Source organism: Poecilia formosa, unplaced genomic scaffold (assembly GCF_000485575.1).
Source record: "Poecilia formosa unplaced genomic scaffold, Poecilia_formosa-5.1.2 Scaffold347, whole genome shotgun sequence".
Taxonomy (NCBI): Eukaryota; Metazoa; Chordata; class Actinopteri; order Cyprinodontiformes; family Poeciliidae; genus Poecilia; species Poecilia formosa.
Window position 1 is genome coordinate 1 of NW_006800286.1, and position 26,215 is coordinate 26,215.

The window sequence follows — 26,215 nt, forward strand, 5'->3', positions numbered from 1 at the left end:
TGAAAGTGTCTGCTAGAAAGTTTTAGATTTGATAACTGCTGTCTCCCTGTTATTCCTCCAGGTTACTCCAATGCAACTTTCCTGAACGACAGCACTGTGACGACCTATCGGGGAAACGGCCACATATTCCGAAACATCACCAGCCTGTCTCTGAACCTCCGCACACGGAAGCGTAACGCAGCCATCCTGCATGCAGAGAAAGGTTCCTCCTTCGTCACGGTTTCTGTTCAGGACGGCCTCCTCTTCATGGAGCTCCAGAGCTCCTCTGGGCGCCTCAGCGGCTCGGAGGAGGAGCAGGAGGAGAGAAGAGAGGAGAGGGTGTCAACGGTGAGCCTCAGCAGCAGGAGGAGCATCGCGGACGGCGAGTGGCACGCTGTCCATCTGTTCATGACGGCGCCGTGGGCTCAGTCGTCTCGCTGGTCTTTGGTTCTGGATAATGACATAGAGGACGCCAGCCTCTCCAAGAGCCAGGGCAGCAACCTGAACTTCCTCAGGGAAGGGGTGGACGTCTACCTGGGCGGCCTGGCTCCGTTCACTGGCTGGTCCCTGGCCGGCTGTCTGGGAACAGTGGAGCTGGGCGGCATCGCTCTGCCGTACTTCAGCTCCTCGGAGGTGAACCTCCCACGCCTGCAGGTCGAGCAGTTCATCCAAAAGTCCCCGAACCCGGCGCTGCCCGGCTGCAGAGGAGCCTCGGTGTGCGAGCCCAGCCCCTGTCTCAACGGTGGCCAGTGCCAGGACCTGTTCAACACCTACAACTGCACCTGTGCGGAGGGCTGGGCCGGCAGACGCTGCGACGTCCTGGTAGACACCTGCGCTTCGAACCCCTGTCTCCATGGCAACTGTAGCATCAACGGGCTCAGCTACGAGTGCACCTGTGAGGTCGGGTACACGGGTGTGGACTGTGAGGAACAGGTGGATGTGTGCAGGAACCACCTGTGTGCCAATGGAGCCACCTGCCTCCATGGCCCGGATAAATACGCCTGCCTCTGCGCCGAGAACTACACCGGCCCGCTCTGCAGGTGAGTCCAGGGGCTTTTCTGCAGACAGACCACTGCAAAGACACAAATCTGACCAAGTGGTTTTGGTCTAGTTTTAGTGCAAATAGACTTAAAATGAGACAAAACCAGCTCACAAATAGCTTTTAAGCAAGATGTACGAGCTTGTTTTAAGTAAATAATTCCCTAATATTGATTAAAAAAAATACTAACCCCACTGGCATATTATTTCACCTTAACAAGACATGTGAAAAGTGAAACAATCTGCTAGTGGAACTAGAACCTTTTCATCAGTATTAACTTATTAAACTCATATTTCTTGCTGAAGAGTTATTTATAAGTTAGTTTTGTGGTTTTTTTATGTCTATTTGCACAAAAAAATTAGACCAAAAACACTTGGTCAGATTTGTGTCTTTGCAGAGTAGTGCACAGAGTATAGGGCTGGACAATAAGCTAATAATAAAATCTATTGCAATAGACATGATCAATATCAATCGAGAAAAAGTCTGCTCGAACAGTCAATAATTTCTGATCCAGAACCGCACAGCATTCTGGGGGATGTAGGCAGGGGAAAGGCTTTAGTCACTGAACCTCTCAGTGACTAATCAAGTTTGGTGGCATCAACTAACTCACTCGCTCTCTGGTTACCTAGCAACGACCTGTTGAGGTTTTGCCATGGTGCCTCAGACCTGCTTAACAATAAAAAAAACAGCAATGTGGAGTAAAAGTTTAGGATAAAACAGGATATTGGCAGATATTTAAACAAAAAAGAATCAATAATTATCGATTTCAAACCCTTTTATCCTGATACATTTTTCAGCCATATCGTGTTAATACAGGGAAAAACTCTTTAACTTCCACTTTATAAAGAGACGTTTTTCCCCACAATTTTCCCCAAATTGAGTCAAACTAAACATTTCCTGTTTTAAACCAGTTAAAATTCTAAAAGAGCAAATTTTACAGAAGCTTTTAAAATAAGCATTACATTTTTAAATTAACCAATTTGTAATAACAATGTTATTACACATTATGGTATCTGCTTAAAACAAATTCTGGTTTGTTTCCTCTTCTGCTATGGTTTAATTGTACATACATAAAACCACTATTTGAGTTGTAGTATTAAAATACATGTTGGGCATCAGTTTTATTCAGTTTAAGCTTATAAAGCAGGAAATTGTCCCAAATGATTAAAGACACAGTAATCTAAGTGTATGCCAACTTCTGACTTTGGTTAAAGTAATAAAAAATTCTCTACAAAATGTCTTGCTCATTATTTAATATTTAAAACAGACATTATTTGTGTGTCAACTCTAACTGACCTAAAACAAAAACTGTTTTCTTTTTCTTAAAGAAAATGTAACGGGTTTCTTAAAACTGAGTATGTAAACATGTGGTTTCTACTCTATTTTTCCTGGTTTCATAAAGCTGAAAAATGTGGATTATCAGATAACAAACAACCTCTCCCTTTTAAGACATTCTCAATGCTCCAAAAGTGTCGTAAAAAACAGAACTAAAACCTTACTTTGCGAGCACAAAATACACAAATAAATGCTCCAAAATCGCACAGCCGAGGGAGCGTACCACAACACAAAAACAAAATCCTTCACTGTAAATGTCTCCATGTCTGCCTCTGTTCAGCACTTCAACCACAGTTGCAGTAAGCGTCTCAGAAGCCGCGTTTCTATTCTAGTGTCAGCCAGAAAAGGCCTCAGTCTCTCTGGTTCGGCGCTAGTTTCTCTCCCTTGTCATCTCCGGTTTGCCTCTGAGAACCAGCGGGGGAACGCCTCCAAACATTTATCCCGTAAACACACAGGCTCCTGCCTTTTTGCCTCTTTTGCACGGGTAAAATCTTTGCAAGTGTCTCGCTAAGAAAGCAGCCAGTGAAGCGATCTCCCTTTACTGGGAACATCTCTGCTGTATAGTTTTCATCAAAATGACTTTGCTTTGTTTTTCTCGCTTGTTTGTGCTGCTTTCTTCCTCCTTTCAATTTTTTCCCCCTTTCTGTTGCTCTGCAGCGAACGCGTGGAAGAACTTCCTTGGTACATCGTTGTCAGAAAAATGTGAGTTTTGTTTTTCTTTATTTATTTCCGCTGCATTCCCAGGTGTTTGTTTCCTGTTAGATATTTGTCTCTCACATGTCATGCACGGCGCATCCTGTTCTTTTGTCGAGTTGTGTGCAACAAAATGCCAAGAAAAGCAAATATTAACACTCCCTCTGACGATGTTTGTTGTCAAAATGAGCCAACCAGTCTTTCAAATGAGTGACAGCTGTTGTTGAAAACATTCCCAGCCATTCAAACAGAAGACTCCCCGAACAAAAATGTACCTTTTCAGAGATAAGTGCCTATTTTTACATCCACTGAGGACTGATTTTCATGTTGCTACTGAAGGTTGTAGAGAGATTGTTTGCTTGCTGATTCCTGCACTTCGGATGTGACAGTTTGCTGGCCAATAACTTCATTTTGATGCGTTTATTTTCTTTTTTTGGGGGGGGAAGCAGCAGGAGGCGAACAAATCATCCAGAATAATGCAGCTTCTGGATTAAATGCAGGAGTCCTGCAAAGTCTTGAAAAGTCTGGAGTTTTCATTTATATATCGCATTTTCCAAACAAGTATTGGAAAATATCGAAAACATTTTGATATTTACACATTTACATAGTCCACATTTTCTTAAAAGATTAACATCATAGTTTCTAAAATGTGTTTAATATTGTTTTGTATTTATAGGTTTGCCTTATTTCTGATGTGCAAAATCACAACTTTACTGGGATTTCAGTAGTCGGTCTGACTCCTAAGATGAATCTGTCGTACAAATGTAAAAAAAAACCAAAAAAACAACGCCTACATTCTGGTATGAGAATAAGATTTTACATTTTAAAGCTGAGCTCAGCTTTGCTTGTCCAGATGGCAAAAATAGGAGCGGACGAGCCATTTACTAACGATTTGTGTTGTTTTATTGTTTCTGAAGCTTCTAAGATAAATGTTTCGCATTCAAATATTCAGACTATTCATGAAAATTGTTCTAAAATTGAATGCATTAAATTTATGGACGTTTAAAATGTGCTGAGGCTGTGGAAACATGTGTTTCTCCTCTGGTTTTCCTCTCAGCACGCCCAAGCTGCCTGTTTCTGTGTGTGGTGATGAGCTCAGGAACTACACCTGCTTCAACGGAGGGAACTGCACTGACCGGGAGCTCTCCTGCGACTGTCCTGCAGGATTCATTGGACACAGGTAAGATGGAGTCGCTCCTTTCATTCATCCGTTGTCTTCTGACCATTTGAGATCGGGTCCAGCATCCCACATGCAAAGGTAAAAATGATCCCTTCAGTGAGTTCTGGGTTTGCCCTGCAGTCTTGTGAAAGTGTGGATCATTTTCTGCACAGGAAAAACAACAATAATAAAAGTGATGCAGCAACAAGCAATAAATCAAATAATAAACATGTAAATCTGCAAAATGATCAACAGATGCAAAATAAGCATAATTTAAAAATGTAGAAAACATTTCAACTTGTAAGACAAGAAGAAACAAAGGATGTTGTCTTAAAGAGACAGGAAGCAAGCTAAGCTTTCACTGCATTACAGCATCACTGTTTATAAATCTTTCTGCAAAACGAGAAGCAGCATAAAACTTTATTAAAAACTTACAGAAGAGTCCCAAGAAAATAATAAAGTCATCTAACAAAAGCTAAATTTGTAATTAAAAACAAAACAGACCCTAAGAGAGCGCCCTGTGGGACACCGTTAGTAATTTGCTAATTCAAGCAAATTGAGAAATGACTCAAAGAAAGTCTTTCATGTGTTTCATTATGTTTTTTTAATGAAAAGTAAGCTTTGGTCATGTAATTTGAAGACCTTGATGAAAAAAGAAGTGTTTATTTTTTCATCTATTCTCTTAGAAATATTACTGTGACTCTTTGTTATAGATAATTGGAAATATACATACATGTGACAGGAAACTGGAAAAAATTGTAAATTATAAATCGATATGAAAGTGAACGAGTGAAACACAGTAAAACCATAAAGTTTCAGCTCAGATATAACGGTGTGTGAATGTCCTGTGGTTTTCCATTACTTGCATAATAAATGAGCTGAATCAGGTAAATATCTGCTGCCAGTCACATTTGAACAGTTGTGTTGCGAAAGAGAGTGTCTCCAAGTCAAACTCGCTCACTGAGGAAAAAAAATAACAGAAACTAAGTCACTAAATTAGCAAAACTAAAATAAGATCAGGTGGTGTTTGAGAACCAGTCAGGAGTCGGTAGAAGCCAGCAAATTTCACCAAAAAGCACATATGGTGTCTGTTCACAGTTACATTTTCCACTGCCATATAAATACCTGTTAGTGTGCAATTTATAAAGAAAAATGTGTATATAAACATGAGTTGCACACTGTTTTGTGTTGTCGTGTGTCTTTAGGTGCGAGCAGGATGTGGACGAGTGCAAGTCCAACCCGTGTCTGAACGGCGGCTACTGCAGAAACCTGGTCAACAGGTTCGTCTGCGTGTGCGACATGAGCTTCGCTGGAGACGTGTGTCAGACGGACGTAAGCGACATTTACTTTTATGTGGCGATTCTCCTGTGGCAGAACCTCTTCCAGCTGCTGTCCTACCTCATCCTCAGGCTGGACGACGGGCCAGAGGTGGACTGGGGAGCAAACGACTGAGTGTGTATGAGTGAGTGTGGAAGGGCTGTGAATATCTTCGAGACGCTTTAAGAAAATGTCTGCATTTGAATGAGTAACTGTCAGGGATGTCTGGGATGAGAATGGACGTTTATTTTGGCTAGCACCGAGAAAGATTAGGGACGTCTGTGGTTTGATTTCTGGGACTGCAGAGTGATTCTGTGCCTTTCAGATCAGCAGCACTTTATTTATAGTCGGTGCTTACGAAACTTGTTTTGTTTGTCCATGAAAGGATGAGCACATATGTCCTGATTCACAGACTCTGTCTTGCTTCTGCGCCTCCATTTCAGTGTCTAAATCACAAAGCAAGTAGCACTAAAGAGACACTAAAGCTAAAATGCTCATCAGGTTCTTGGTCAGGATGCAGTCGCTCAATAAAGATCTTTACTTTATGTAAGATGGCATCAAATCTTATTCACAGATTTTGACTTAACTGATTTTTCTTTGAATGTAATATTCCTTAAGCATTAAATTTTATCAAATTTGTCAGAAAATTGTGCACTTACCTGGCAATGTCTTCATAAATTACAAAATTAGTTTGCAACAATTTCAGGTTCTCCTCACTTGTCTTATGAATTGTAAAAAAAAAAATGCAGTACAGTAAATGTGGGCACCATTTCCTCTGCGTGACACCAGACTGCATCGTTGCAGGAGAGAGGCTTTTTGCTGACAGTGCAAATATTCCGTTGCAGACGTTTTGTGAATTAGATGCGAAAGGAGAGCAGTGCTTTAGTGAATCAGGGCCTCCGTGTGCAGCTGGATCAATGGTTGATGTTTTTCAGTGTCAGTAATCAGAATGTTGTGAAATTCTTCTAAGTAGACAAATATGAGCAAAGTTTTAAAGAAAAGCATCAAAGGTTTGCACAGCTGGTCCAGTTTGATTTGCAATCTTCAAAAAGTAACGCCAAGCACAACTTGCTTCCTACGAGATTTCAGGGATCCAGAGACGTCCAAAACTTTTTTCCTTTTGTTGCTCAGGCTTCACCGAGGACAGAGTCCTTTAAAGACGCTGCTGCAGCGGTGAATTTGGTTTTCAGTAACGTACAGCTGTAACGAAAACACGGCTGGGAATGAAGTATGGTTCACTGCAAAAGGATTTAACAAAATCTAAACTTTAAAGGTGGGCAGAACTGAACACAAAACAAAAACACAAATTATTTAGATTTGTGTGTATTTGGGTCGGGAGGCTCAAGTATTGAGATGCTCAGCAGGAATTAATTAATTTTCTACTTTTGAATGTGGAAGTTGATTAAAAACTTGTAAATAAAAAGGGAACAGAAACAAAGACTGTTCTGCTCAGACTTGCTGAACAGAACTGGAAGGTTTGGGTTTGGCGACTAGATTTTGTCTTAAAGTTTTACAGCAAAACAAAACAAAAAAACCTGACCATAACTTGTTCTGTAAGAGTCAAACTGTGTAATGACCTTCAGTAGGGGGGTAACTTAGAGAAACTAACAAAAGTGACAAAGAATATTTGTTGCATTATTTGAGGACTTTAAATTAGAAATAGTCGTTTACTTTGTTAATGATCACCTTGAACTTTCTGGCAGTCTGTTTCCCGTCTGTCCAATGACGTAAAAGTCTTAAGTTACGATGTAAAGAGAAGCACACCCTGCGTTCAGAAAACACATTTTCAGGGAGGAATGATACAAAATCCCAGTTATTTATACAATTCCCACTACCTGATAAGCTGTCAGTCTCGTCTGAACTTTGGGGTTTGGAAGCTGTATACGGATGAATTTGTGAACTCTGAAAAACAGAGCTGTAGCTACAAGAGCTCCTGCAGGGCCCCGGATGTCTCGCTTGTTCTTGATGTGCGTTCAGAGCGGCTCGTGACTGACTGACTGCTGAGTGTTGTTCTGCACCAAAGACGAAGTTTTCTGCATCTAAACCTTTCTGTCTGAGCCAAAGATATTTTGAGTTACTAAATTCTCGGCGGCTCTGCTTCAGCCGTACGTTTAGAAGTGTTCCTGCGCGGCCGTGGTCAGCGCCGACGCAGACGTGGACGTGGACGCTTTTCATGGTAGATTTCATGTGTGCTTTGAATTTTAGGACGTCACGAGGGTGCGAGTGTAATGTCATGTTCGTCAATCATATTCTGTCTGTGTGTCCCGTCTTTATCCATCTTCTGTGTTGTTTAATAAAACAAAATCAAGAAAAATTGTTCTCTGTCCTCTTTTAATGTCTCTTCACTCATTTTTTCTGTAGTTATTTATTTGTCTGCATTTTCAAAACAATCTGCGCTGAACACCAAAATCAGCTCATTGATTTTCTTCCTGTTGGCCATTGTGTGTGTGTGTGTGTGTGTGTGTGTTTACTGTTGTCAGGTGTACACCATGACATCAAAGATAGACAGTTAATCCGTTTTAACAAGATGTTGATCCCAGAATAGCTCGGGTTCAGATGCACGCTGCCGACATGCACAGCACACAGTTAGGAAACAGTTTATCTCTTCTCTGTGTGACGTTACAGCAACAAACTTCAGCGCATTTGATATTTTCTGTGTAAGAACTCAAAATAGGAACTGTAGAAAAAATTACATGTGGTTTTCAACACTTTTCTACAAATAATAATCTGAAAAGTGCGCAGTGTACCTATCTTTACCCATAAATCCAGCGCTATAATCGCATGTGTGAGTGATTTAACTAGAAAAAAAGGGTCCACCATAAGAAGTCCTGTTTGCAGTTTGCACAACCGATGGAGAAAACATGAGAGAGAAGCTGACTAACTGATCAAAACATCAGTCATTTTATATTTAAAAATTACATAATCAGACGGACCAAAAATATAAAGTTATTTGGACATTTTGGTATCTTACAGACCAGAATAATAATAAATAGTATAAATAGCATAAGTACAAATTAACAAAATCAGGCAAAAGAAACATTTTTTCAATTTATTTCAAAAGAAAACTTATGAAACTTTAACAAAAACTGCAGGTGTCTGTCTGTCTGGTGAACTTTTGGCTGGAAGGAGTTTGTTCTTCATTCAATGAGTAGAGATATATAGTGATACTTCACAATAAAACTACTCAAGCAAAAGTAAAAAGTACAGAGTAATAAAAATACTTCTATTTCTTCCAAGTAAATGTAACTCAGTAAGTGTATGTAGTTACCACAGTCTGTTGGCTGTGAGGATTTGTTTCTTTTGCATACGAAGATGGATGTGGCTAAACTTTGGGACAATCATAACAGAACCCGTTAGTGAAAGTTCTTGTTCCTGCAGGACGACGACCCTCAACATTCAGCCAGAGGTAAAGTGAAACGGTTCAGACAAAGATCATGGATGGCCTCAAAGGGCCGCTTGTGGAAGAACCCAAAAACAAAACGTTTTAATCTAAATAAATATCCGTCTTCACTCTTAGAGTTAGATAATATCGAACATCTCTTTACATTGATGTAGTTTGGCAGCATATAGATAAAAAACAAACTTTGGTTTGACTGATTGAAATAACATTTAAGCACACGACTGTTATCTTGAGGGTTCTGTTTATGAGTTCCTCTGGAGTCTAGAGGGCCACATAAAAAGTTATGGCTGGCCGGATTCGGCCCCAGGGCCTCGGGTTTGACACGTGGTGTAGATTATTGCACATCCATGTGTTAGAATGGCCCACTCAAAGTCCAGATCTAACACCAATTAAGAATCTGTGAGAAGTGATGAAACACACATACCAACAGAAGATGAAAAAAAGAATAGAACATTATCTGGGTTTATGCATTGAGTAAAAGAAAACTCAGGAAGCTTGTGGTTGGTTGATGTGCTTCCTGACAAACTTTTAGTGCATTTAGCAAATAGGTAGAGAATTTTTCAGTATTTAAATTGCTATTCACCAATCAGGAGCCAACAAGGTTCCTATATCTGGCTGATTGATTAGTAAACCTGATTAGCACAAGAGAAAATGCTTCTTTAGCACAGTTCACACATTTACAAAATCTATACAGACCTTTTGAACGTAAAGTGCACCAATAGTGGCACCCATCTCCTTTCAACCTGCACCCGTCATCATGTCGTTGCAACATTTTTTTTTTTTAAGTTGAGGCATGTGTGTGTGCGTCTGTGTGTCCTTTGGAGGCACAGGTAGCCCTGACAGTGGGGAAGCAGAGCAGGGAGGAAACGGGGGAAGTGGTTTTTCACTGTTGGCACTGATGTGGCCATCCTTTGAGAGCAAAAGAAGCGGAGAGGAAGAAATGTGCTTTGCCAGCAAAAAAAAGAAAAAAAGAGAGAGAGAGAGAGAAAGAGAGAGAGAAAGAGAGATAGAGAGACAGAGAGAGAGAGAGACAAGGGGAGAAAAAGGGAAAAAGCAGCATCTGGTGCTGAAGTGCAGTTTCAGCAGAGAGCTGGTGGCATTCACAGAAGTTCGGTCTGCTTCACAGAAACGTATGAGGGCAGCTTATCTGGCAGGCACACACACACGCCCACACACACACACACACGCAGAGCAGGTTGATAGTGCTGACAGCAGGGAAGCATCGCTGCCGTCTCTGCTGTGTGCGGAGCAGCTCTGCAGAGGCTTCAGGGTGGCCTCGCTCTGCACCTCAGAGACTGGTTAGTTAGACATCTCTGTGTCTGCGTCTGAGGCACTCGGTGACTGATGGCAGGTCCTGGCTGCAGGCTGCTCCGGCTCGCTTGTGTCACACTCGCTCTGACAGCCAACTGTGCTGCAGTGACAGGTAAGCACTTTCCAAGAGTCAACAAAGAACTTTGTAGCAGGGGGAAGGAAACTCTCATGTCTACGGCGTCAAGCATGAGCGCCAGGGTTATTTTTTGCCTCGGGATACGGATGGTTGTATTTTAAATTAGAATTACAGTATGTTTCCATGTTGATTGCTCAGTGTAAAGTTTGCTGACTTCTGAGATTATTTTTGTGTAACCTGCCAAGTTCAGCAAGAAGCTTTTAGTTGTGAAGATGCTGTCAGCAGGGAATTGAAGTGTTGTGGAGACTTACAGCTGCTAACGCTGTTGTAACCTTGTAGCAGCGACTCAGAGAGTCACAGCAGTGACACCAACCACAACCACTGGTGTAAGTGCTGCTCTGTTTTCTACTGCTGGTTAATGAAAAGCTAATATTTACTCCGCCGCAGCATTTAGGGGCTTTGATTTCCTTAATTCACTGTGATTTCTGTCAGGACTTGTGCTTTTCACTAGGAAAACACAGAATCTTTAAAGTGTTTTTGGTCTGGTTTCTACTGCAAATATATTAGTACACTTGAAATTCAACAAAACTAACTTACAAGTAACTTTTAAGCAAGATCTAGGAGCTTGTTTTAAGTTAACATTGAATTAAGAAAATATTAGTGCCACTGGCAAATTATTTCACTTTTAGCAAGACATTTTTTTCCCATGTTGTAAGTAATGTGCCAGTCTATCAATATTAAGTTTCCATAGCTCACTGAAAAGTTATTTGTAAGTTAGTTCAAGTTTGCATTTGTAATTGCACTAAAAACTCTTGGTAAGATTTTTTTCCAGTGTTCTCTGCAGAACGTTATCATTTCCAGGTGGTGGTTTGTTGTCTGCAAAGATCAAAGTGCTGCAAAGCTTTAAAAGGCACAAATCATCATTTTGTGTATTTTTCAGTTGTTTCCAAGCTTGTAGCTTGCAATAGTCATTTTTATTCTCAACTCCAGCAGAGAGAAGTATGTAAAACAGCTCAAGAAAGAGAAAAGAGCTACATGTGGAACGCCACTGGTTCATAACCCACGTCTACCTGAGGCAAAAGTAACGATTTCAGTTCATGCAGTGAAGATTTATAAGGTGGTTCGATTCTATAAATACGACAAAATTCAGAGAAATATCGTCAAAGCAATGGCTTTGAGACTCAGCAGACCGGCATCCTACTCTGTCATATATGAGCGTGCCATGATGAGGCCAATCTGCTTGTATTTGGAGGAGAATGATCATTTGTGACAAAAACTTTAATAGAAATATTCTTTAAGATAGACAATGCAATGCTTTATAACATGGAGCCATGCTCAGCCTTCTGGGAAAAAAATATTGGTTACTGGAAATATTATTTAAAGGGCCAGTATTATGTAAAATAATTTATTTTTTTAGCCTTACATCATGATATAATGTTATTCCCTCATCAAAACCATACCTGGAGTGTTGCTTTGTTTCATTCATGCATGTTTGAGAAATTATTGAATTTCCCATGGCAACCATTCAGATTTGCAAAATGCTTGGTCCCACTGATGGCCGTCTTTTCCAGAAGCTCCTCCTTCCAGCTGCAGCCTGCGGCTGAGTTTCTGCCTCACAGAGGCAAGCCTTCCCCACAGCTCCCTCACTCAGCTCCTTCAGACTAGCCAGCAGGAATTAGCAAACATCTGGTGGAACTGCGCATCTGCTGTGTTTCTGACTGAAAAGCTGGTAAAAATGCTGTTAAAGGCATAATTACTTAATGTTGTGATGACATCCTGAAGGAGAGTCTGAAAGAGCAGGAGCTTCTTAAAGAGACAGAGCCAAAAAATTTCAAAGTGTTAAATTGCAAAGTCAAATTTTTAAGGGATATTTAACATATGCAGTATTTTGAAAGTAGCATAGTTACTTGATTGTGTTATAAAATGGCTCTATGTGCCTGGAAAATACATAATACCGCCGCTTTAAAAAGTATTTTGCTGCTTTAGTGGGCGTGCCTCAAAGAGCTACTATGTTTCAGAAAAGGTTATTTTTTACTACTTATCTGGCATGAAAACGAATTAAAGACCAATTGTGATTTGTTTCCTTCATACATTTAGTTTTTTCAGGGTCTCTGGTTCCACAATAAGATGCTCTGTGCCTTTTAGGAGCAGATTTCAGACGAATCAGATTTCGCTTTTATTCCCGCTTTAAAGGGCTTTGGTGTTTGTTTGTGGGAGCTATTTTGGGGACAATGGATCGTGGTGCCAGTTCTGATAGGACGGGATCATCAGGCAGCATCTTGGCTGTATGTGTGTATGCGTGTGTGTGTGTGTGTGTGTGTTTGTGATCCCTCACAGACGGCGCGTGCTCCACACAGCTCGCGGGTGGCTGCAGTGCTGGCACCGTGTCTGGTCTGCTTGGCGATAGCGGCGATGCTGGGGCTGGCGCTCGTCGCAGCCAAGCTGCGTGAGAGGCGGCAGACGGAGGGAGGTTTCAGGCCGCGGCAGCTCCAGGCTTCTGGTGGTCGCAACCCACCTGCTGTGCTGGGAAACACATCCATCAGCACGCTGGCAGCGCGCGTGGAGCGCCTGGTGTAGTGTGAAGGAGTCAGGGGAGGAAAAAGTGTGAGGGGAGGAAAAAAAAAATGAGTGTAAGAGCATCCAAAAAAATATGACTTACTTAAATAAATCACATGCGACTCCTCTGTCCCTCCAGCTGACCTCTGAGAGTTTGACCTCCAACCTCTTGCTGTCCATCAGTCTGGCATCTGTCCTCCTGCTTCTGGTGCTGATCCTGACCTCCGTCGGGTTGGTGTCCGCTCTGAATCGACGCGCCACCCACGGCACCTACAGCCCCAGCCGGCAGGAGAAAGACGGATCCCGGGTGGAGATGTGGAGCATCACGCAGCCGCCGCCGATGGAGAGACTCATATGAGATCCAGGTGTTGGATTTGGAGACAAACCTGAGAGAAGCAGATGGACCAGAACGGATTCATAGCCTGCATGGAAACATTTCACACTGCTGCTGCTTTCATTGAGTGAAACATTTCATGCAAATGACTGAATCCAGGCTCCTGCATGCTGCAGGTCAGCTTTAGGTGCACACACTCTGAATGTATTTCTGTTTAATGTGTTTATTTAAATTCAGAAAATGTTCCTACTTTGTTCTAGGAAATCTTAAGGATTCATGATTTCTTTTCTTCATTTTGTCAGGTTAGAATCACAAATTTCAACTTATTTTACTATTTAATGCAATAAATTGGTTGCATTTTTTTTAAAAGGGTGTCAGAGTAAAAGGGGCACAACACATATGCAGCATACACTTTATTTTCGTTTTAGAGGTATAACAACAATGAGAAACAGTTTTTGTTCTGACTGGAGATGTTAAACTGGTTTTATATTGAACACATCTATGAGATAAATGTATGAGAATACATGCATTAAATAAATACACTTTAATCTCAATGTATTTTATTAGGATTTCTTGTCACTTAATCAAGTTTAGGAGGATCAGAAAACAACTGATGTAGACGCATGCTACACGTTTTAGGAATTTATTTGTAATTTTAGGACCTTTGCATCCGTTTTCCCCTCTTTTTCACATCTGTAAAGATCTAAGCCACTAAAATATACAATGACTAAAATGAATGTGTGATTCTCAATTAGTGCTTCAGCTTTTATTTTTTTAGGGAACAATTTTCTTTAAAGAACTGATTCAAAGTGTAAAAAAACTCAAGTGCTTCAAACAGGCCAATAATTGCTTAAACTTTATTTCTACACTGTATATGCCTATAAATGTTCTTTTAAAAACAGTTTTTTTAAACTTTCTGTTACTTTATTTCTGTGTCAATTGATTAGAATGTTTATTGATTTATTGTCTGTCAAGTGTTAAGATAATAAAAAGCTCATTGTTGTGGCCCAAACTGCCACAAATTATTACATGGATAAGGTGGATGATTATTTAAATGAGATTATTTTTTTAAAAAGAAGAAAAACATGCATTTAAATGTTTTCAAAAATGAATTTTAGCATATTTACGCATGCAAAGATCTAAATTTTAACTTTTGTTTTGCTAAACCCCTTCCATTAAATATTAAAGTCAACATTTCAAATCCAAATAAAGACACAAAGGAAGGTGTATGTTCAAAGAAATTCAGTCTGAACACGGCAGAGCATGAAACATTGTTTATTTCCCGTTCACAGTGTGTACATTGTGTGCTGTTGTACCAGGTTACTCATCAGTAGCACATTAGATTGACCTCAGCTGTGACACAGCCACGATGAGCACATGCAAAAGTGCACACCATCAAAAAAATAGAAAAAAAGGTTACAAAAAATAACAAAACAAAACCGAAAACATCATAACCAAAGAGTTAGTCCTGATGAAGAGGCCAATCTGAAGAAAGCTGCTGACTGTAACATTCAGCGTGGCGGTCACTACACTGACACTGGCTTCAAATACAGACAGGAAAAATGACGTTAATGTTTGTAAAGCTGCTACATCAGACTCCCCCCTTGCCCCCCCTCACTCCAAACCTGTAATTATAAAACAAAAACTATATAATTACCGTGAGCATTACACAGTGTCATCTTAACCCTGAAATGTAAAATCCGTCTCGGTTTCAGGACCTAACTCACTAAAGCTTTTCAAGTGGGCCTGTCCTCCCACAGCGCGCCCTAATCTGACGCAGAGCGGAACAAGAAAACAGCAGAAATCTGTTTCCCCGACAGGAAAAATGTGCAGCGGGCGACTTCTAATTTAATGTGAAGCACAGAGAGAATTACACAGATTTTATGGAGGCTTTAAATACTGAAATAATATGAGTACCAACAGGACAGATACACGACAGAGTGTACAGTACCAACATGCAGGTTACACACTGAGCACTGCATCACGTACAAACAACCATCAGCCTCCGTTTCTTCTGATCACAAGTCATCACATCCTTCTGCACCGTTATTACAGCTACATGGGACATTTCTTAATGTTCTCCTCGTTTTCCAAAAATAAAATCTCCAACATTCAAAGCTCAGGCGTCATCTCTTTACAATATGCAACACCAATCATAAACGTACATTTCATATATTTAATCCATGTAAAATATATTCAAGCCAGAAAAAATACACATCTATTCAGTTGAAAATAATTTTTTTATCCATATGAAAACAACTAGAGAAACTCCTCTGAAAATTATACATATATTTTAATTCAATCCATTCAAAGGAAGATGTTAAAGTGAAATGAAAAAAAAAATGCACACAAACTATACAAGCAGTTAAGCTATGAGTACAATCAGAGAAAGTATTCAGTTTACAAAAGAAGAACAAAAAAAAAAGGTTTTTTTTTTATTTTAAATACGAGCAGGAAGATTTCCGAACCCCAACGCAAAAGAGAAAAAAACTAAAACTCACCACAGCCGTGAGAACAAGACACCAGAGTTCATTTTGGGGGATTTCCTGTTGATTAAAACCCAACATGCTCTGTTCCTACCACAATAAAGTTGGTCTAGAAATTAGTGCCATGTTGTGATTACACAGAGGGGTACGTTCTGCATAAGGCACACACTACATCCGTAAAGGTCAACTCACACATGTTAAAAGTTGTTTTGTTTTTTTTTGGACGGATTTCTTTATAAGAGACGGGCTCCTGATCTCAGCATTTCCAATAATCTGTATCCGACTCGACTCCCGGTACCACAGCGCCGCTTCTAGCAAACCATGCTGCTGATTTTTAAAACTCAACACCTATTTTCATGTGCACAGTTTGCAAAACAGTTTTAATCTCCAAAACGAAGCGCCTTTCAGCCTTTACAACGACATTCACAGTCAAATAGAGACTGTATTGGATGCTGCTTGTTCCAGTCTGCGTTATGTGCAGCACACAGACATCTGTCAATGTTAAGGAGAACAGCGGAAACACTAGACATTAAAACGAATGTTGTTTTAAGTTTGTAATTCAAGAAAACAACTCTCTGTAAATTTTGTCAACACCACCAAATATGTAACCAGAAAACATGCGCGTTAAACTAGCATGAAAAAGTTGTCAGTATGAGCAAGAAGTGATTTTATTGAAGAGTGTAGCTGTAACTTTACAAACTCAAATAGGGTTGAAATATGTTTCACATAGTCAAGACAAAGCAAAACAAAGAAAAAACTAGCTAACAGTAGCCTAGCACTTCAGCAAACTGTTATGCATTAAAAACAAATCATCAGCAGGAATAAAATGTGAGCCGCATTTAGCAAGTTCAGTCAGAACTGACTTCAGAATCCGCTAGAGTTCTGGTTAAGCAAAGTTGAGACATGCTAGCATTAGCCGAGCACTTCAGGACTTCAGATGAGCGTCTCATCAGCAGGAGCAAGACGTGGCTTTGTCAACTTCTGTAACAGTAACTGTAGTCAGATCTCATCAACAAAGTCCATTTGGGATTGGATAGCTGTCAAATGTATCAATAAATTACTAAACCAGGGTAAACATGCTAGTGTTAGCCTAGCATCTCAGCAAACCGGACCAAGCAATGGCCATCATAAGCAGGAGTAAAACATTACAGACGCTTAAAAACCGGTTGGATAAAAATAGCCGTTGCCGTCTGGCACATCACTGATGAGTGAGTTATGTTGGACACAATCACAAAACTGATCGAATCGGCATATTTAAGCTTGTGTGTGTTATTATTTCAAGACTTATTGGGCTCAGACTCTGTGGCAGCAAATGCCGTAATCTTAAGCTACTGATTACTATCAGGGAGGAAAATAATTCCTCACTGGGACATTCCCAGTTACCCGAGTGGTGAAGAAAACTGGCCTCTTTTAAGATTTCTAAATATTTGCATAGTACACAAGTTTGTTAAAGTGTTTACAGTGAGCGAGGCCAGTGCAGAAACTGTTCTGGACTTTGTATTTTTCTTTGTCTTTAACCATTCTTGGAATTACCATGACTGATTCTTTTTAGCTTTTTAGAAGCACGCCAAAGACTTTATGGGCAAATCGTTAACGCAGAGCAGCACTCGAGAAGTGGAGAAACAGCCGCTATTAAACTGCCACAGCGACTGGCGTCTGGCATAAATCATAAGAACAACGGACCATAAATGTAGTAATCCCAACCCGAGCGAGCGAAAGCGTTTTCTCTTCCTCTGGGTTTGTGGTGACGCAGAGAACGACACGAAGCCGGGATCCCTGGATGCTGATGCTTCTCTCCACAGGAGAGACGCTTATAAAAATACTTTAGACCCTGAACACATTTCATCCACGCAGCAACCTGCAGTATATTGCTTCATTACAGTACAATCGTCCTCCACTGCAGTACAGTGCAGAGGGTTTCCTAGTCAGACAGAGGTTGCATTTCCTATTAAAACACAAAGAAAGGAAAAGAGACAAAAAAAAGAAGGAAAAACAAAAGCATGATACCTGTCAACAAGATTCCACACAGTTTAAATTAATCTTTCAAAAACTTCAACACGACATATTCCTGCTATTCATGACCCATTTTGTGGTTGATATCTTCAGAGCGTAAACAGCCTTAAGGCAAAGTGCCACACAGAGGTTAGGGAAAAAGCACAGAGAGGTGGAATAACGGGAACGGAGCTTGTTTTGGACCGACTGTGGGATTGGGTTCATCAAAATCCTTCAAAGTTCGCCAACAACTGTTCTCAATTTGTAAAGCAGGCGTTGAGAAACATGCTAAGAGCAGCAAAAGGCCGATGGAAACAGAAACATACAGAAAAATGAAGTAAAAACTCTGGCTTTTCTCAGTCATGCGACTCTTTGCTTCATCAGGTATTTAGTCTTAACAGGTAGGAGTAACATTCGCACAAAAACAACGCAAAACTCATCAAGAACATCTACTTCTCTGTGAATGTGAACTGCTGTGTTTAGGATTCTGATTAGAAAGTACCTGCAGTGATTTCTAAAGTTTAAGACATCAGTATCAAAACAAATCACATGTCCGCTTAAGGCATGGTGATCAAAATCACAAATCCAACTGAGTTTAATTAGTTTCAAAGGCCTGCGTGGACATTGTGCATCTTGCTGGTTTTGCAGTTTAGTACAAGGTAGTAATGGGTGATTATCAGAAATTAATCCACGAGTGCAAATTTTTAGCATGAAATGTTCAGAACACAGAGTTCAGCGAAACATAATGTTGTGTTTAGGGGAAATTGGCCCTTTGAAATCCTTGCAAAGCACTGACATTAAATAAATGAAGCTAAAGTGCTGAGTAGAGATGCACCGATCGACCGGCTGGACGTTGGAATCAGCCAATTTTCCAGGCCAAAGACTCAAAAATGAGATTTTTGAGTCTTTAAAATGTAAAAGATTTTGCATTTTACATTTTATTAAATGCAACAAAATGTAAGAATGTCAACTGATAACCATGCACTTTTAGTTTATTAAAATCAGATAATGTTTAGTAATATTTGCTTTGAAGCATAACGTAGAATAAGCCATATTTTATAACAACACCTCTATAAAATAACCTGCAGGATGTTTATTTGTCTTTTATGTGTTATGGTCCTCAGAAAAACGAAACAGTTTCGACAGTTCAGACCTGGAGGAGGATCAGAAATCGGTATCGGCCTGGAAATGGTGATCAGTGCATCTCTAGTGTTCAGATCTTTGCAGACAGATGAAGAAAAAAACTGAACTGAAACTGAGCAGAAATCTCCACCTATTCTCATGCATCTTATTTATTTTATAGATTAAGTTTAAACATTAATATCTAGTAAATGTATGTGCGTTTAAATTTACTTCACCGTTTATCAGTATGTATTCCTGATTTGAATCATAATTGGATGCTTTTTATAATTTCACTCACTCTCCACCATGTTTTTGAGGTATTCTTTATGTAAAATAATTTATTTGACCAAGTTTCTCTTCCAGTAGATGGAGGACAGATGGAGAACTCTGCAGTGCTTCCATTCAGCGCGACCAGCTCTTTGCTCTGAGGCTTTTTGTTTGTTTTGGCCCTTATTAGGTTTGTTCATAACGTTCCCTTATCAGCTGATCAGCTGTAACAGAGGACAGGAACCTGAGTCAGTTTTCCTTTTCCTGTCATCTTTAGGACTTCTCTGTGGCTTTTCCTTGGACCTGATGGTGGCTGTTGCTGCAGTGGACTTGAGAGAGATGCAGGCTGCTGTGAAGCGATGAGCTGAGGCAACACATGGACTCTATCTCCTCCAGCAGGCCCGGGTCCGGCCCTCCAGCCGTCTCCGAGCCTTCACACTGACCCAGACACAGCCCAAAGCCCAGCAGCTTGTCTTTGGGAGTCTCCTTCTCCTCCTTCCTCTCCTCCTCCTCCTCCTCCTTCTTCCAGGGGACCTGGACCTGGCTGCTCTTCGTTGGGCTCGTCTGGCTGTCATGGTTTCCTCTGCTGCGCTGCCTCCGGACCGACCGCTCGTGGAAGTTTTTCACCATCTCTTTGGACATGACCTTTCTCCTCAGGATGCCGGTGGACCCGGTTTGGTTCTGGGTTTGGGAGGGCTCGGAGTTGCACTGAGGGTCTGAGATGGTGCGACTCCGGCTGGTCGGTTCCGGAGAAGAGTCTGGCTGAGCCGCAGGTGAGAATGGGGGTGTAACTTTATGGAGCAGCAGGGGGGAATAGGACAACCGGTGGTCTCCTGGAGGTCGACCCGAAGGCATGAGGTGGGAATCGGGACGGGACTTGGAGGAGAAGAGGGGAGGAGGATCCGACTTGGTGCCGTTGGCATCTAGAGAAGGAGGAGAAGCGGAGCAGGGGGTCACTGCAGAGAAGGCTGCGAGGTTTCCGGACCTCTTCAGGCTGCTTTTGTTGGGCTGCCTGCGTGGGGATGGAGGAAGGTGTTTCCCATGGACGGCGCTGTCATCCTGGCCCATGTTCCATCCGCCATGATCGGCGCCGCCGTCAAAGCTGCTGTCGTCTGCAGCTGCGGAGTGGCTGCAAGGAGATGGCTTTGACTGGAGGAGGTAAAAAAAAAAAACAGGAATTACAAAAAAGAAAATGCATCTGCACTCTAAGAGTCTGTAAGTTGTGTTTTATATCAGTCACTCCAAATGATGAACCAAACACAGAGCTTATGTTTTGTTAAGACATAAAAATGTAAACTTAAGCAAATAAGAATCATTCCTGGATTTTTACATACATCTATTTTAACAAAACATTTTATCCTCTCCGCGTTTCAACTTCTTTCCTCATGTCCATACAAAACGATTACCTTCCTTCGCAATAAACTAGCAAATACACCCTCATTCCTACAGTCACATTGATGACAAATATCATTTTAAAATTCTACATATGTTCACCTTTAAAGCCTCAATGAAAACATGTTCACTCTTCACTCTTTGGTGCAAAAAATGGTTTAAAATCTATCTACTAAGGTTTGTTTATATAATATCTTCCAGTGAAGATGGGACTCCACATTAAAATGTCTTTTTAACCCTTCAGGTAACAGACAAACAAAACCGTCAAATGGCAAAATTACCTTGTGAAAAAAAACTCAAAGAGTCAAAACAGTTTGGATGTATTCCTTCTTTCTTGCAGAAAGTTTCTGTCATGTTTATGTTTTGGAGTAGGGATGGAAAGTCCATGTTTGATCTGTTTTGCTCTGTCATTTTGCACATAAGTTTGTGGTGCATTTAACCAAAAAGAAAATGTTACAAAACTTTAGATAAGTCACAAACAAGACATCGACATACATGGAAAAACCTTAAATTGTAGCAGAAAGACTTTCTGTATTCAAGAACTGACTAAAATACAGAATTGCGCAGGAACGCAAAAGTAAACATTTCCCCCCATGTCCTCTAGGGGGCTCCATAAGTTCTAGTCTTTGTTTTGCATCTTCATTCTCTCACAGATTAAATTAATCTGTCTGGCATACCTGGACCTTGTAGTCATCCAAGTCATCCAGGGACCTAAAGAAGTCCAAGCTCTTGGCAGCACTGAGTTTTCCTTGGTCCGTTGTTGTTGTGGTCAGAGAATCCAGGATTTCCTCCAGCAGGTTCATCTGGCTGGAAGGTGACGGGTCGATGTCCGGATAGAAGGAGTCCGAGTCGTCGCTGTCTTCAGTGTACGAACGGACCTCGCCGCTGTCTTCAGAGGAGATCCTGGATTAAAAAAAAACACAAATAAAAACACTTAGCACAATTATATTTAACGTAATGTATTAAAAATAAGAGAGGTGACTAACGCAAGGTTCCTGCACAGTAAATTTTATAAATTAAGAGTTTCCATTCCAGTATAACCACAAAAGGTCAGGATAAATGTCAGCTGTGCAGAATATCAGAAATTTTTCAGTGTTTAAATGTCATATGAGGAAAAACCCCAAAGCGTGTCCATAACACGCTTACAGATGTTTGAGCTTTTATAAAAGTAAGGCTTTTCTGTCAGGAGCTGAGAAACAAAATATGTTGTTAGATGAGAAGATAAATGCTAAAATTAGCATCTCAGTGGGAGTTGTGTAAATAAATATTATAAAAATAAATTAATAACTTAACTTTCTATAGTCAGGGTGTTGGTCCACTCTGGTTATTTCAGTGCACAGCCAGTGCTGAAAACTTTGGACCCAGGAAACTGGCCTGACCAAAACCCCACAGTGAGCACTTTTTGAACTGATTTGCTGAAACAAATTACCTTTTGGATTAAATTTACTGAAATGCCCCTGGAGCTGCAGCAGCCCTGCAGCTGTGTCCATCAAATGATGCTGTAAGCAAATGGCTCCACTGGAGGGCAGTGTTACCATTAGCAACAGAAACATATGACTTTCTGTCTGGACCAAAGGCAGTCAACTTCTCAATCAGCCAAAGTTGCCTAATCTGGCATCTTTGTTTATACAGAAAAGAAAAATAAAGCGTCGCCTTCAGCTACTTACTTGCTCGCAGTGTCCAACTCATCATCGTCGAGCCCATAGCCAAGATCTCGAGGGCCCACGCTCATGGGAGACTTGTTTAAGTTGTGCTGTTAATGAGAATAACAAAGCAAGCGGATGTGGTTACACACTCAGAATAATATGATCACAACAAAAGTGGACCCGAGGGGATCGGGGGGTCTCGGTTACACTGTAATAATAACAACCAGGGTTCTGCAGAGATGGAGGGATTCATAACACTACAGAAAAAAAAAGTGTGTGTCAGGTGAGTCCCCATAAGAGAGAACAAGGATCTTGTTTTAATGAGTCCAGACCCTGAGGGTTGAGACTAAATTTGTCAAATTTGGATCTGCAGGGGAAAAGAAAGCCCTTTAAGATCCCCTGCAGTAATTTGCCGAGCTCAGCATTACGTAGAAGCTAAAAGGCACTTGAGCGCCGCAACACGGGTGACTGCATTGATCATTTGCATTACGGCACCAGCACATGTGATTGTATTTGTCACAGCAGAGAGCTGAGTGATCAGTGTGGAGCGTAGCTGTCTGCCGCGGTGGGTTTAATAAGCCACCTGTGTACCGTGTTTAATGGGCGGGTTAAGGAAGAGACAGAAGCTTTACAGAGCAGGGCAGGACTCCCCCCCATGGGAGCCCAAATCTGCCCCAGGCCACTTATTAACATGCCTTCCACTACGACGCACATGTTCCTCTCACTATGTGTTCATGTTCACTGATGTTAACACTATCTCTCATCTTCTAATTTACACTCTTTGGTGTTTGCTGCTCACCTTCTGTGTCTGTTTTCTTTTGCTCTAACTGTCCCCCAGTCTGCGGTTCCTTCAGACACAATCAGGAGCTTCAGCCAAGCATCTTTCTAAAGCTGACAGACTTTTCTGTAAAATCAAACTGGATCTAAGTGGAGTTGGAACAAAACGCCATGGTCTGTTTCTCTACTTCTTAAACTGTTCTTTGTAGAAATATAAGGGATAAATCAAACATGATAAATTAAAACAAACTCAATAATTTCCATTTGCATGATTTATTGTTCTTCTCTTTTCTCTCTTTCTACCAAAAACTGGATGACAAAAGTCTTCAGTCTGGTGCTTTGGTCTCGACTAGATCTTTGTTTTTAAAGGACAGTTTAGTTTACACAGACTTCATAATTCATTCTATTCATTGTTTCTGACATTTTGATAAATTGTTTTGGATATTTAAAATGTTTTCCAGCTCCAGTGGTAAATGTTTATTAGACTTTGAAGTGTTCCTGCCTTATTTTGCCACCATCACCACTATCTTACTTGAAAATGGTCTACAAACAACAGTATTATCGTTTATTGCAATAACTTCTGAGACAATTTATCATTCAGGAAAATTTATCACAGGATCAAATCTGACCTCCACTTTGCCTCTGGTGACATCCTATCAGGCAACTCGGAGTCCTTTCGGATCCATTTGTATTGTTTACATTTTTCTCTTTATTCGCATTTTTAATTCAATTTCCATCTTCAAAGGTGTTTAATAACAACTCTAAGATCCTTGGTGATAATTTACAGCCATATTTTTCTGATACATTATGGTCAAAACGGATCACCGGGCAGCCAGACTTACATTTGTGCCACTGTGCTTCCATTTGTTCTGGCGCATATAAAACATATTCTTCATCCAATCCAAGATGTAGCATGAGCCAAGCTTTAACTCTTCACTTTTCAATTTCAGACTCTTTGTCCACTTCAGCTGGATTACATGATTTAGACAAAATTAACTCTTGTTTAGCTGCTTTGTCAAAAACTAAGATGGTTACTGAAATTAATCATTTCTTCTCCTGGTTTTCCTCCTTACATGTCAAAAGAGAAAATTCAAAAGACTAAAGTTTCTTTACTGATGCCAGCTGACCGGCTTCTTTCTTCTGCCCCTTGTGATGTCATCAACCCAAATTCACATAAAGCACAATTAGCGACTTATTTCTTGTTTTCAAAATGTAATTTTATAGAATCTTGCCACACTTCAGCACCTACATGTGGTTTTATTGTCAGTGCATTTTGTTAATAAGGATTATACACACCACTGGTTGGGTATCTTTAAGAGCGCTTAGCTCCACCTCCATGTTTTTTTTCACGCACTGTTACTCTGGAAGCGTCAAATACACAATAATGAAACTCCTCAGACAGAAAATGACTCCAGCTCGAGGTGAAAAGGTAAAGAAAAGCAGTCAAAGGCAACCGAACATGTGACCAGCAAACAGGGCGATGAATGGAAAGTGGAGAGAAGGAAACATAGGAAGGTGAGGAAGAACTTTGTATGAATTGATGGGAATGGTGTGTGTATGGATGAATGTGTGTGTGTGTGTGTGTGTGTGTAGGGGCGAGTTTCAGGGGGAGAGTAACTGCGAATCAAGCTGGTCCTGATTAGTGGCACCAGTGCCAGCCAGACAGGCGGAATGTAACGTGTGGCTGCGCTGCCCTCATTTAGGGCCCGTGTTCGGCCATGAGAGACGCGCACGCCAACACGCACACTCCATCACATCCGCACCCTATTACCAAAAAAACACAAAGAGTTAAAGTGCCACTTTCTCCATAAAAGTCAGTGGAGGAGATGTGTGCAGTAGCCACTTAAGCCTCTCAGCCATCAGGCTAAACATGAACACATGTGGCGGCACCGCTGATTGGCCGAGCCGCTCCTCTTCCATGGTAGCTTGGAGCTATAATGAAAGAGATTTCAGAGGGGCTCAGGCCTGGGATCCCTAAACAGCCTTTAATGGGTTCCTGTGTCAGAGCCGTAAATCTGGGGCCCGGGCCGACATGCCAGCCAGCCGTGGCAGGCAGGCCGGCCGGCCGGCGGAGCGGAGATGCACCTGTGAGACAGCGGGGACGAGTCCGCTTCAGACAGAAACATGACGGTTACATGTGTCGTGTGATCGGAGTGCAAACTGTTTGTTTCAACCCCCACTCCCCGGCCCTCCTCTGCATTTAGGTGTTTATTAAAGCAAGGTGAACCCAAACACCAGCAGACACAGGTCACGACGCCTGGCTCTCTGATCTCGGTTACAGCTCTGGTGCCGTCTGCCTGACAGGAAGTTCCACGGGGAGCCGTAAACGGATGGGACCTCACTTCCCGGCTTTATCAATTTGTCATTCCCGCTCTTCATCGTGACCCTGTGGTGCGACATTTAAGATTAAACTGCTGCAACAACAAAGCATTTTACGACTGAAGCGCCACCAGCTGGTTTAGATCATTTGCTTTCTTTAAAAAAAACAAAAAAAAACATGGTGGATTCATGTTGGTAAAACCCACTAGGTAAAACACTCTGACTCTCCAGGGCTGTGAGAGACCTCAGACAGAAGCTGATTCACAATAAGTCAACAACAACAATAACAAAAACATGCAGACGTTCACAATAAGAGCTTCTCCCTCCGCTGAAGCCATGACAGCTCTGTCACCATCCCACTTCTCCCCAGGCCTGACAGGGCAGTGGAGAGCACGAAATAGGAGAACAACAGATTATCATACTGCTCCTTCATTAGTTCCTCGCTGTCGGCTAATGGGAAGCTGAAAGGTGAAAATGAAAAAGCGATTCCCGCTCCATGCCTCCCTGTCTCTCATTTTCTCCCTCCGTCACTCTGCTGCCACTGACAGATGTCACCGTTTCCGTCTGTCTGTCTGGCTCTTGGTTCCTTCGTCTGCGCCGCGTTGCCACAAGTAAAGACCGAACACAGTCAGAGCTCAGGCAGTGAAGGAGTCAGGGGGGAAGCAGGAGAAGCAAAAAAAAAAAAAAAAAAAAAAAAAAACCAGAAACGCTACAGTTATTTCAGTAACTCAATTCGGTTTTTCTGAATATGCAGAGAAGACTGCTATGTTTATTTAATATGGAAAAGATCTGAAATGTTTGCTTCTTTATCAATGTACAGAAGGTTAATTCTTTTCCTGTTTGTATCCATTTTTAATTATTTTGACCTTTAACAGAAGCATAAAAAAATACCAAAATATTACAAGTAGAGAAACAGTGATTATGCTCCTCTGAGGATATACCAGATTACCTGCTGACTGAGATTTTTTTCCTATAGGCTATAAAATATTGAGAAAAAAACCTGCAGCAAATACAT

The 26,215-nt window shown here is 41.2% G+C and overlaps 2 protein-coding genes and 1 long non-coding RNA gene across 4 annotated transcripts in view; 2 read left to right on the top strand and 1 right to left on the bottom strand.

Annotated features, from left to right (window-relative positions):
• Positions 1-39: 39 nt before the first annotated feature.
• Positions 40-14,224, top strand: LOC103153365 (crumbs cell polarity complex component 1; the record flags this gene model as incomplete). The annotated part of the gene is made up of 5 exons (XM_007574258.2): positions 40-1,019; positions 3,011-3,055; positions 4,104-4,226; positions 5,411-5,537; positions 13,005-14,224. Coding segments are annotated over 5 exons (1,494 nt in total), but the record flags the coding sequence as incomplete, so codon positions are not given.
• LOC107833227 (uncharacterized) lies at positions 8,652-12,923 on the top strand. The gene is made up of 2 exons (XR_001658947.1): positions 8,652-10,345; positions 12,647-12,923. It is a non-coding gene; the product is annotated as an uncharacterized LOC107833227 (long non-coding RNA).
• A 234-nt stretch (positions 14,225-14,458) lies between the features above and the next one.
• The window catches only part of dennd1b (DENN/MADD domain containing 1B), a 138,594-nt gene continuing 126,837 nt past the window's right edge, over positions 14,459-26,215 (bottom strand). For both annotated transcript variants that reach the window (XM_007574230.2, XM_007574231.2), the window contains 3 exons: positions 22,126-22,211; positions 21,136-21,361; positions 14,459-20,215 (listed from right to left, as the gene is read on the bottom strand). In XM_007574230.2, coding sequence (XP_007574292.1) covers positions 19,340-20,215; positions 21,136-21,361; positions 22,126-22,211 — 1,188 coding nt within the window. In that variant the 3' untranslated portion in view covers positions 14,459-19,339. The remainder of the gene's footprint in view (positions 20,216-21,135; positions 21,362-22,125; positions 22,212-26,215) is intronic.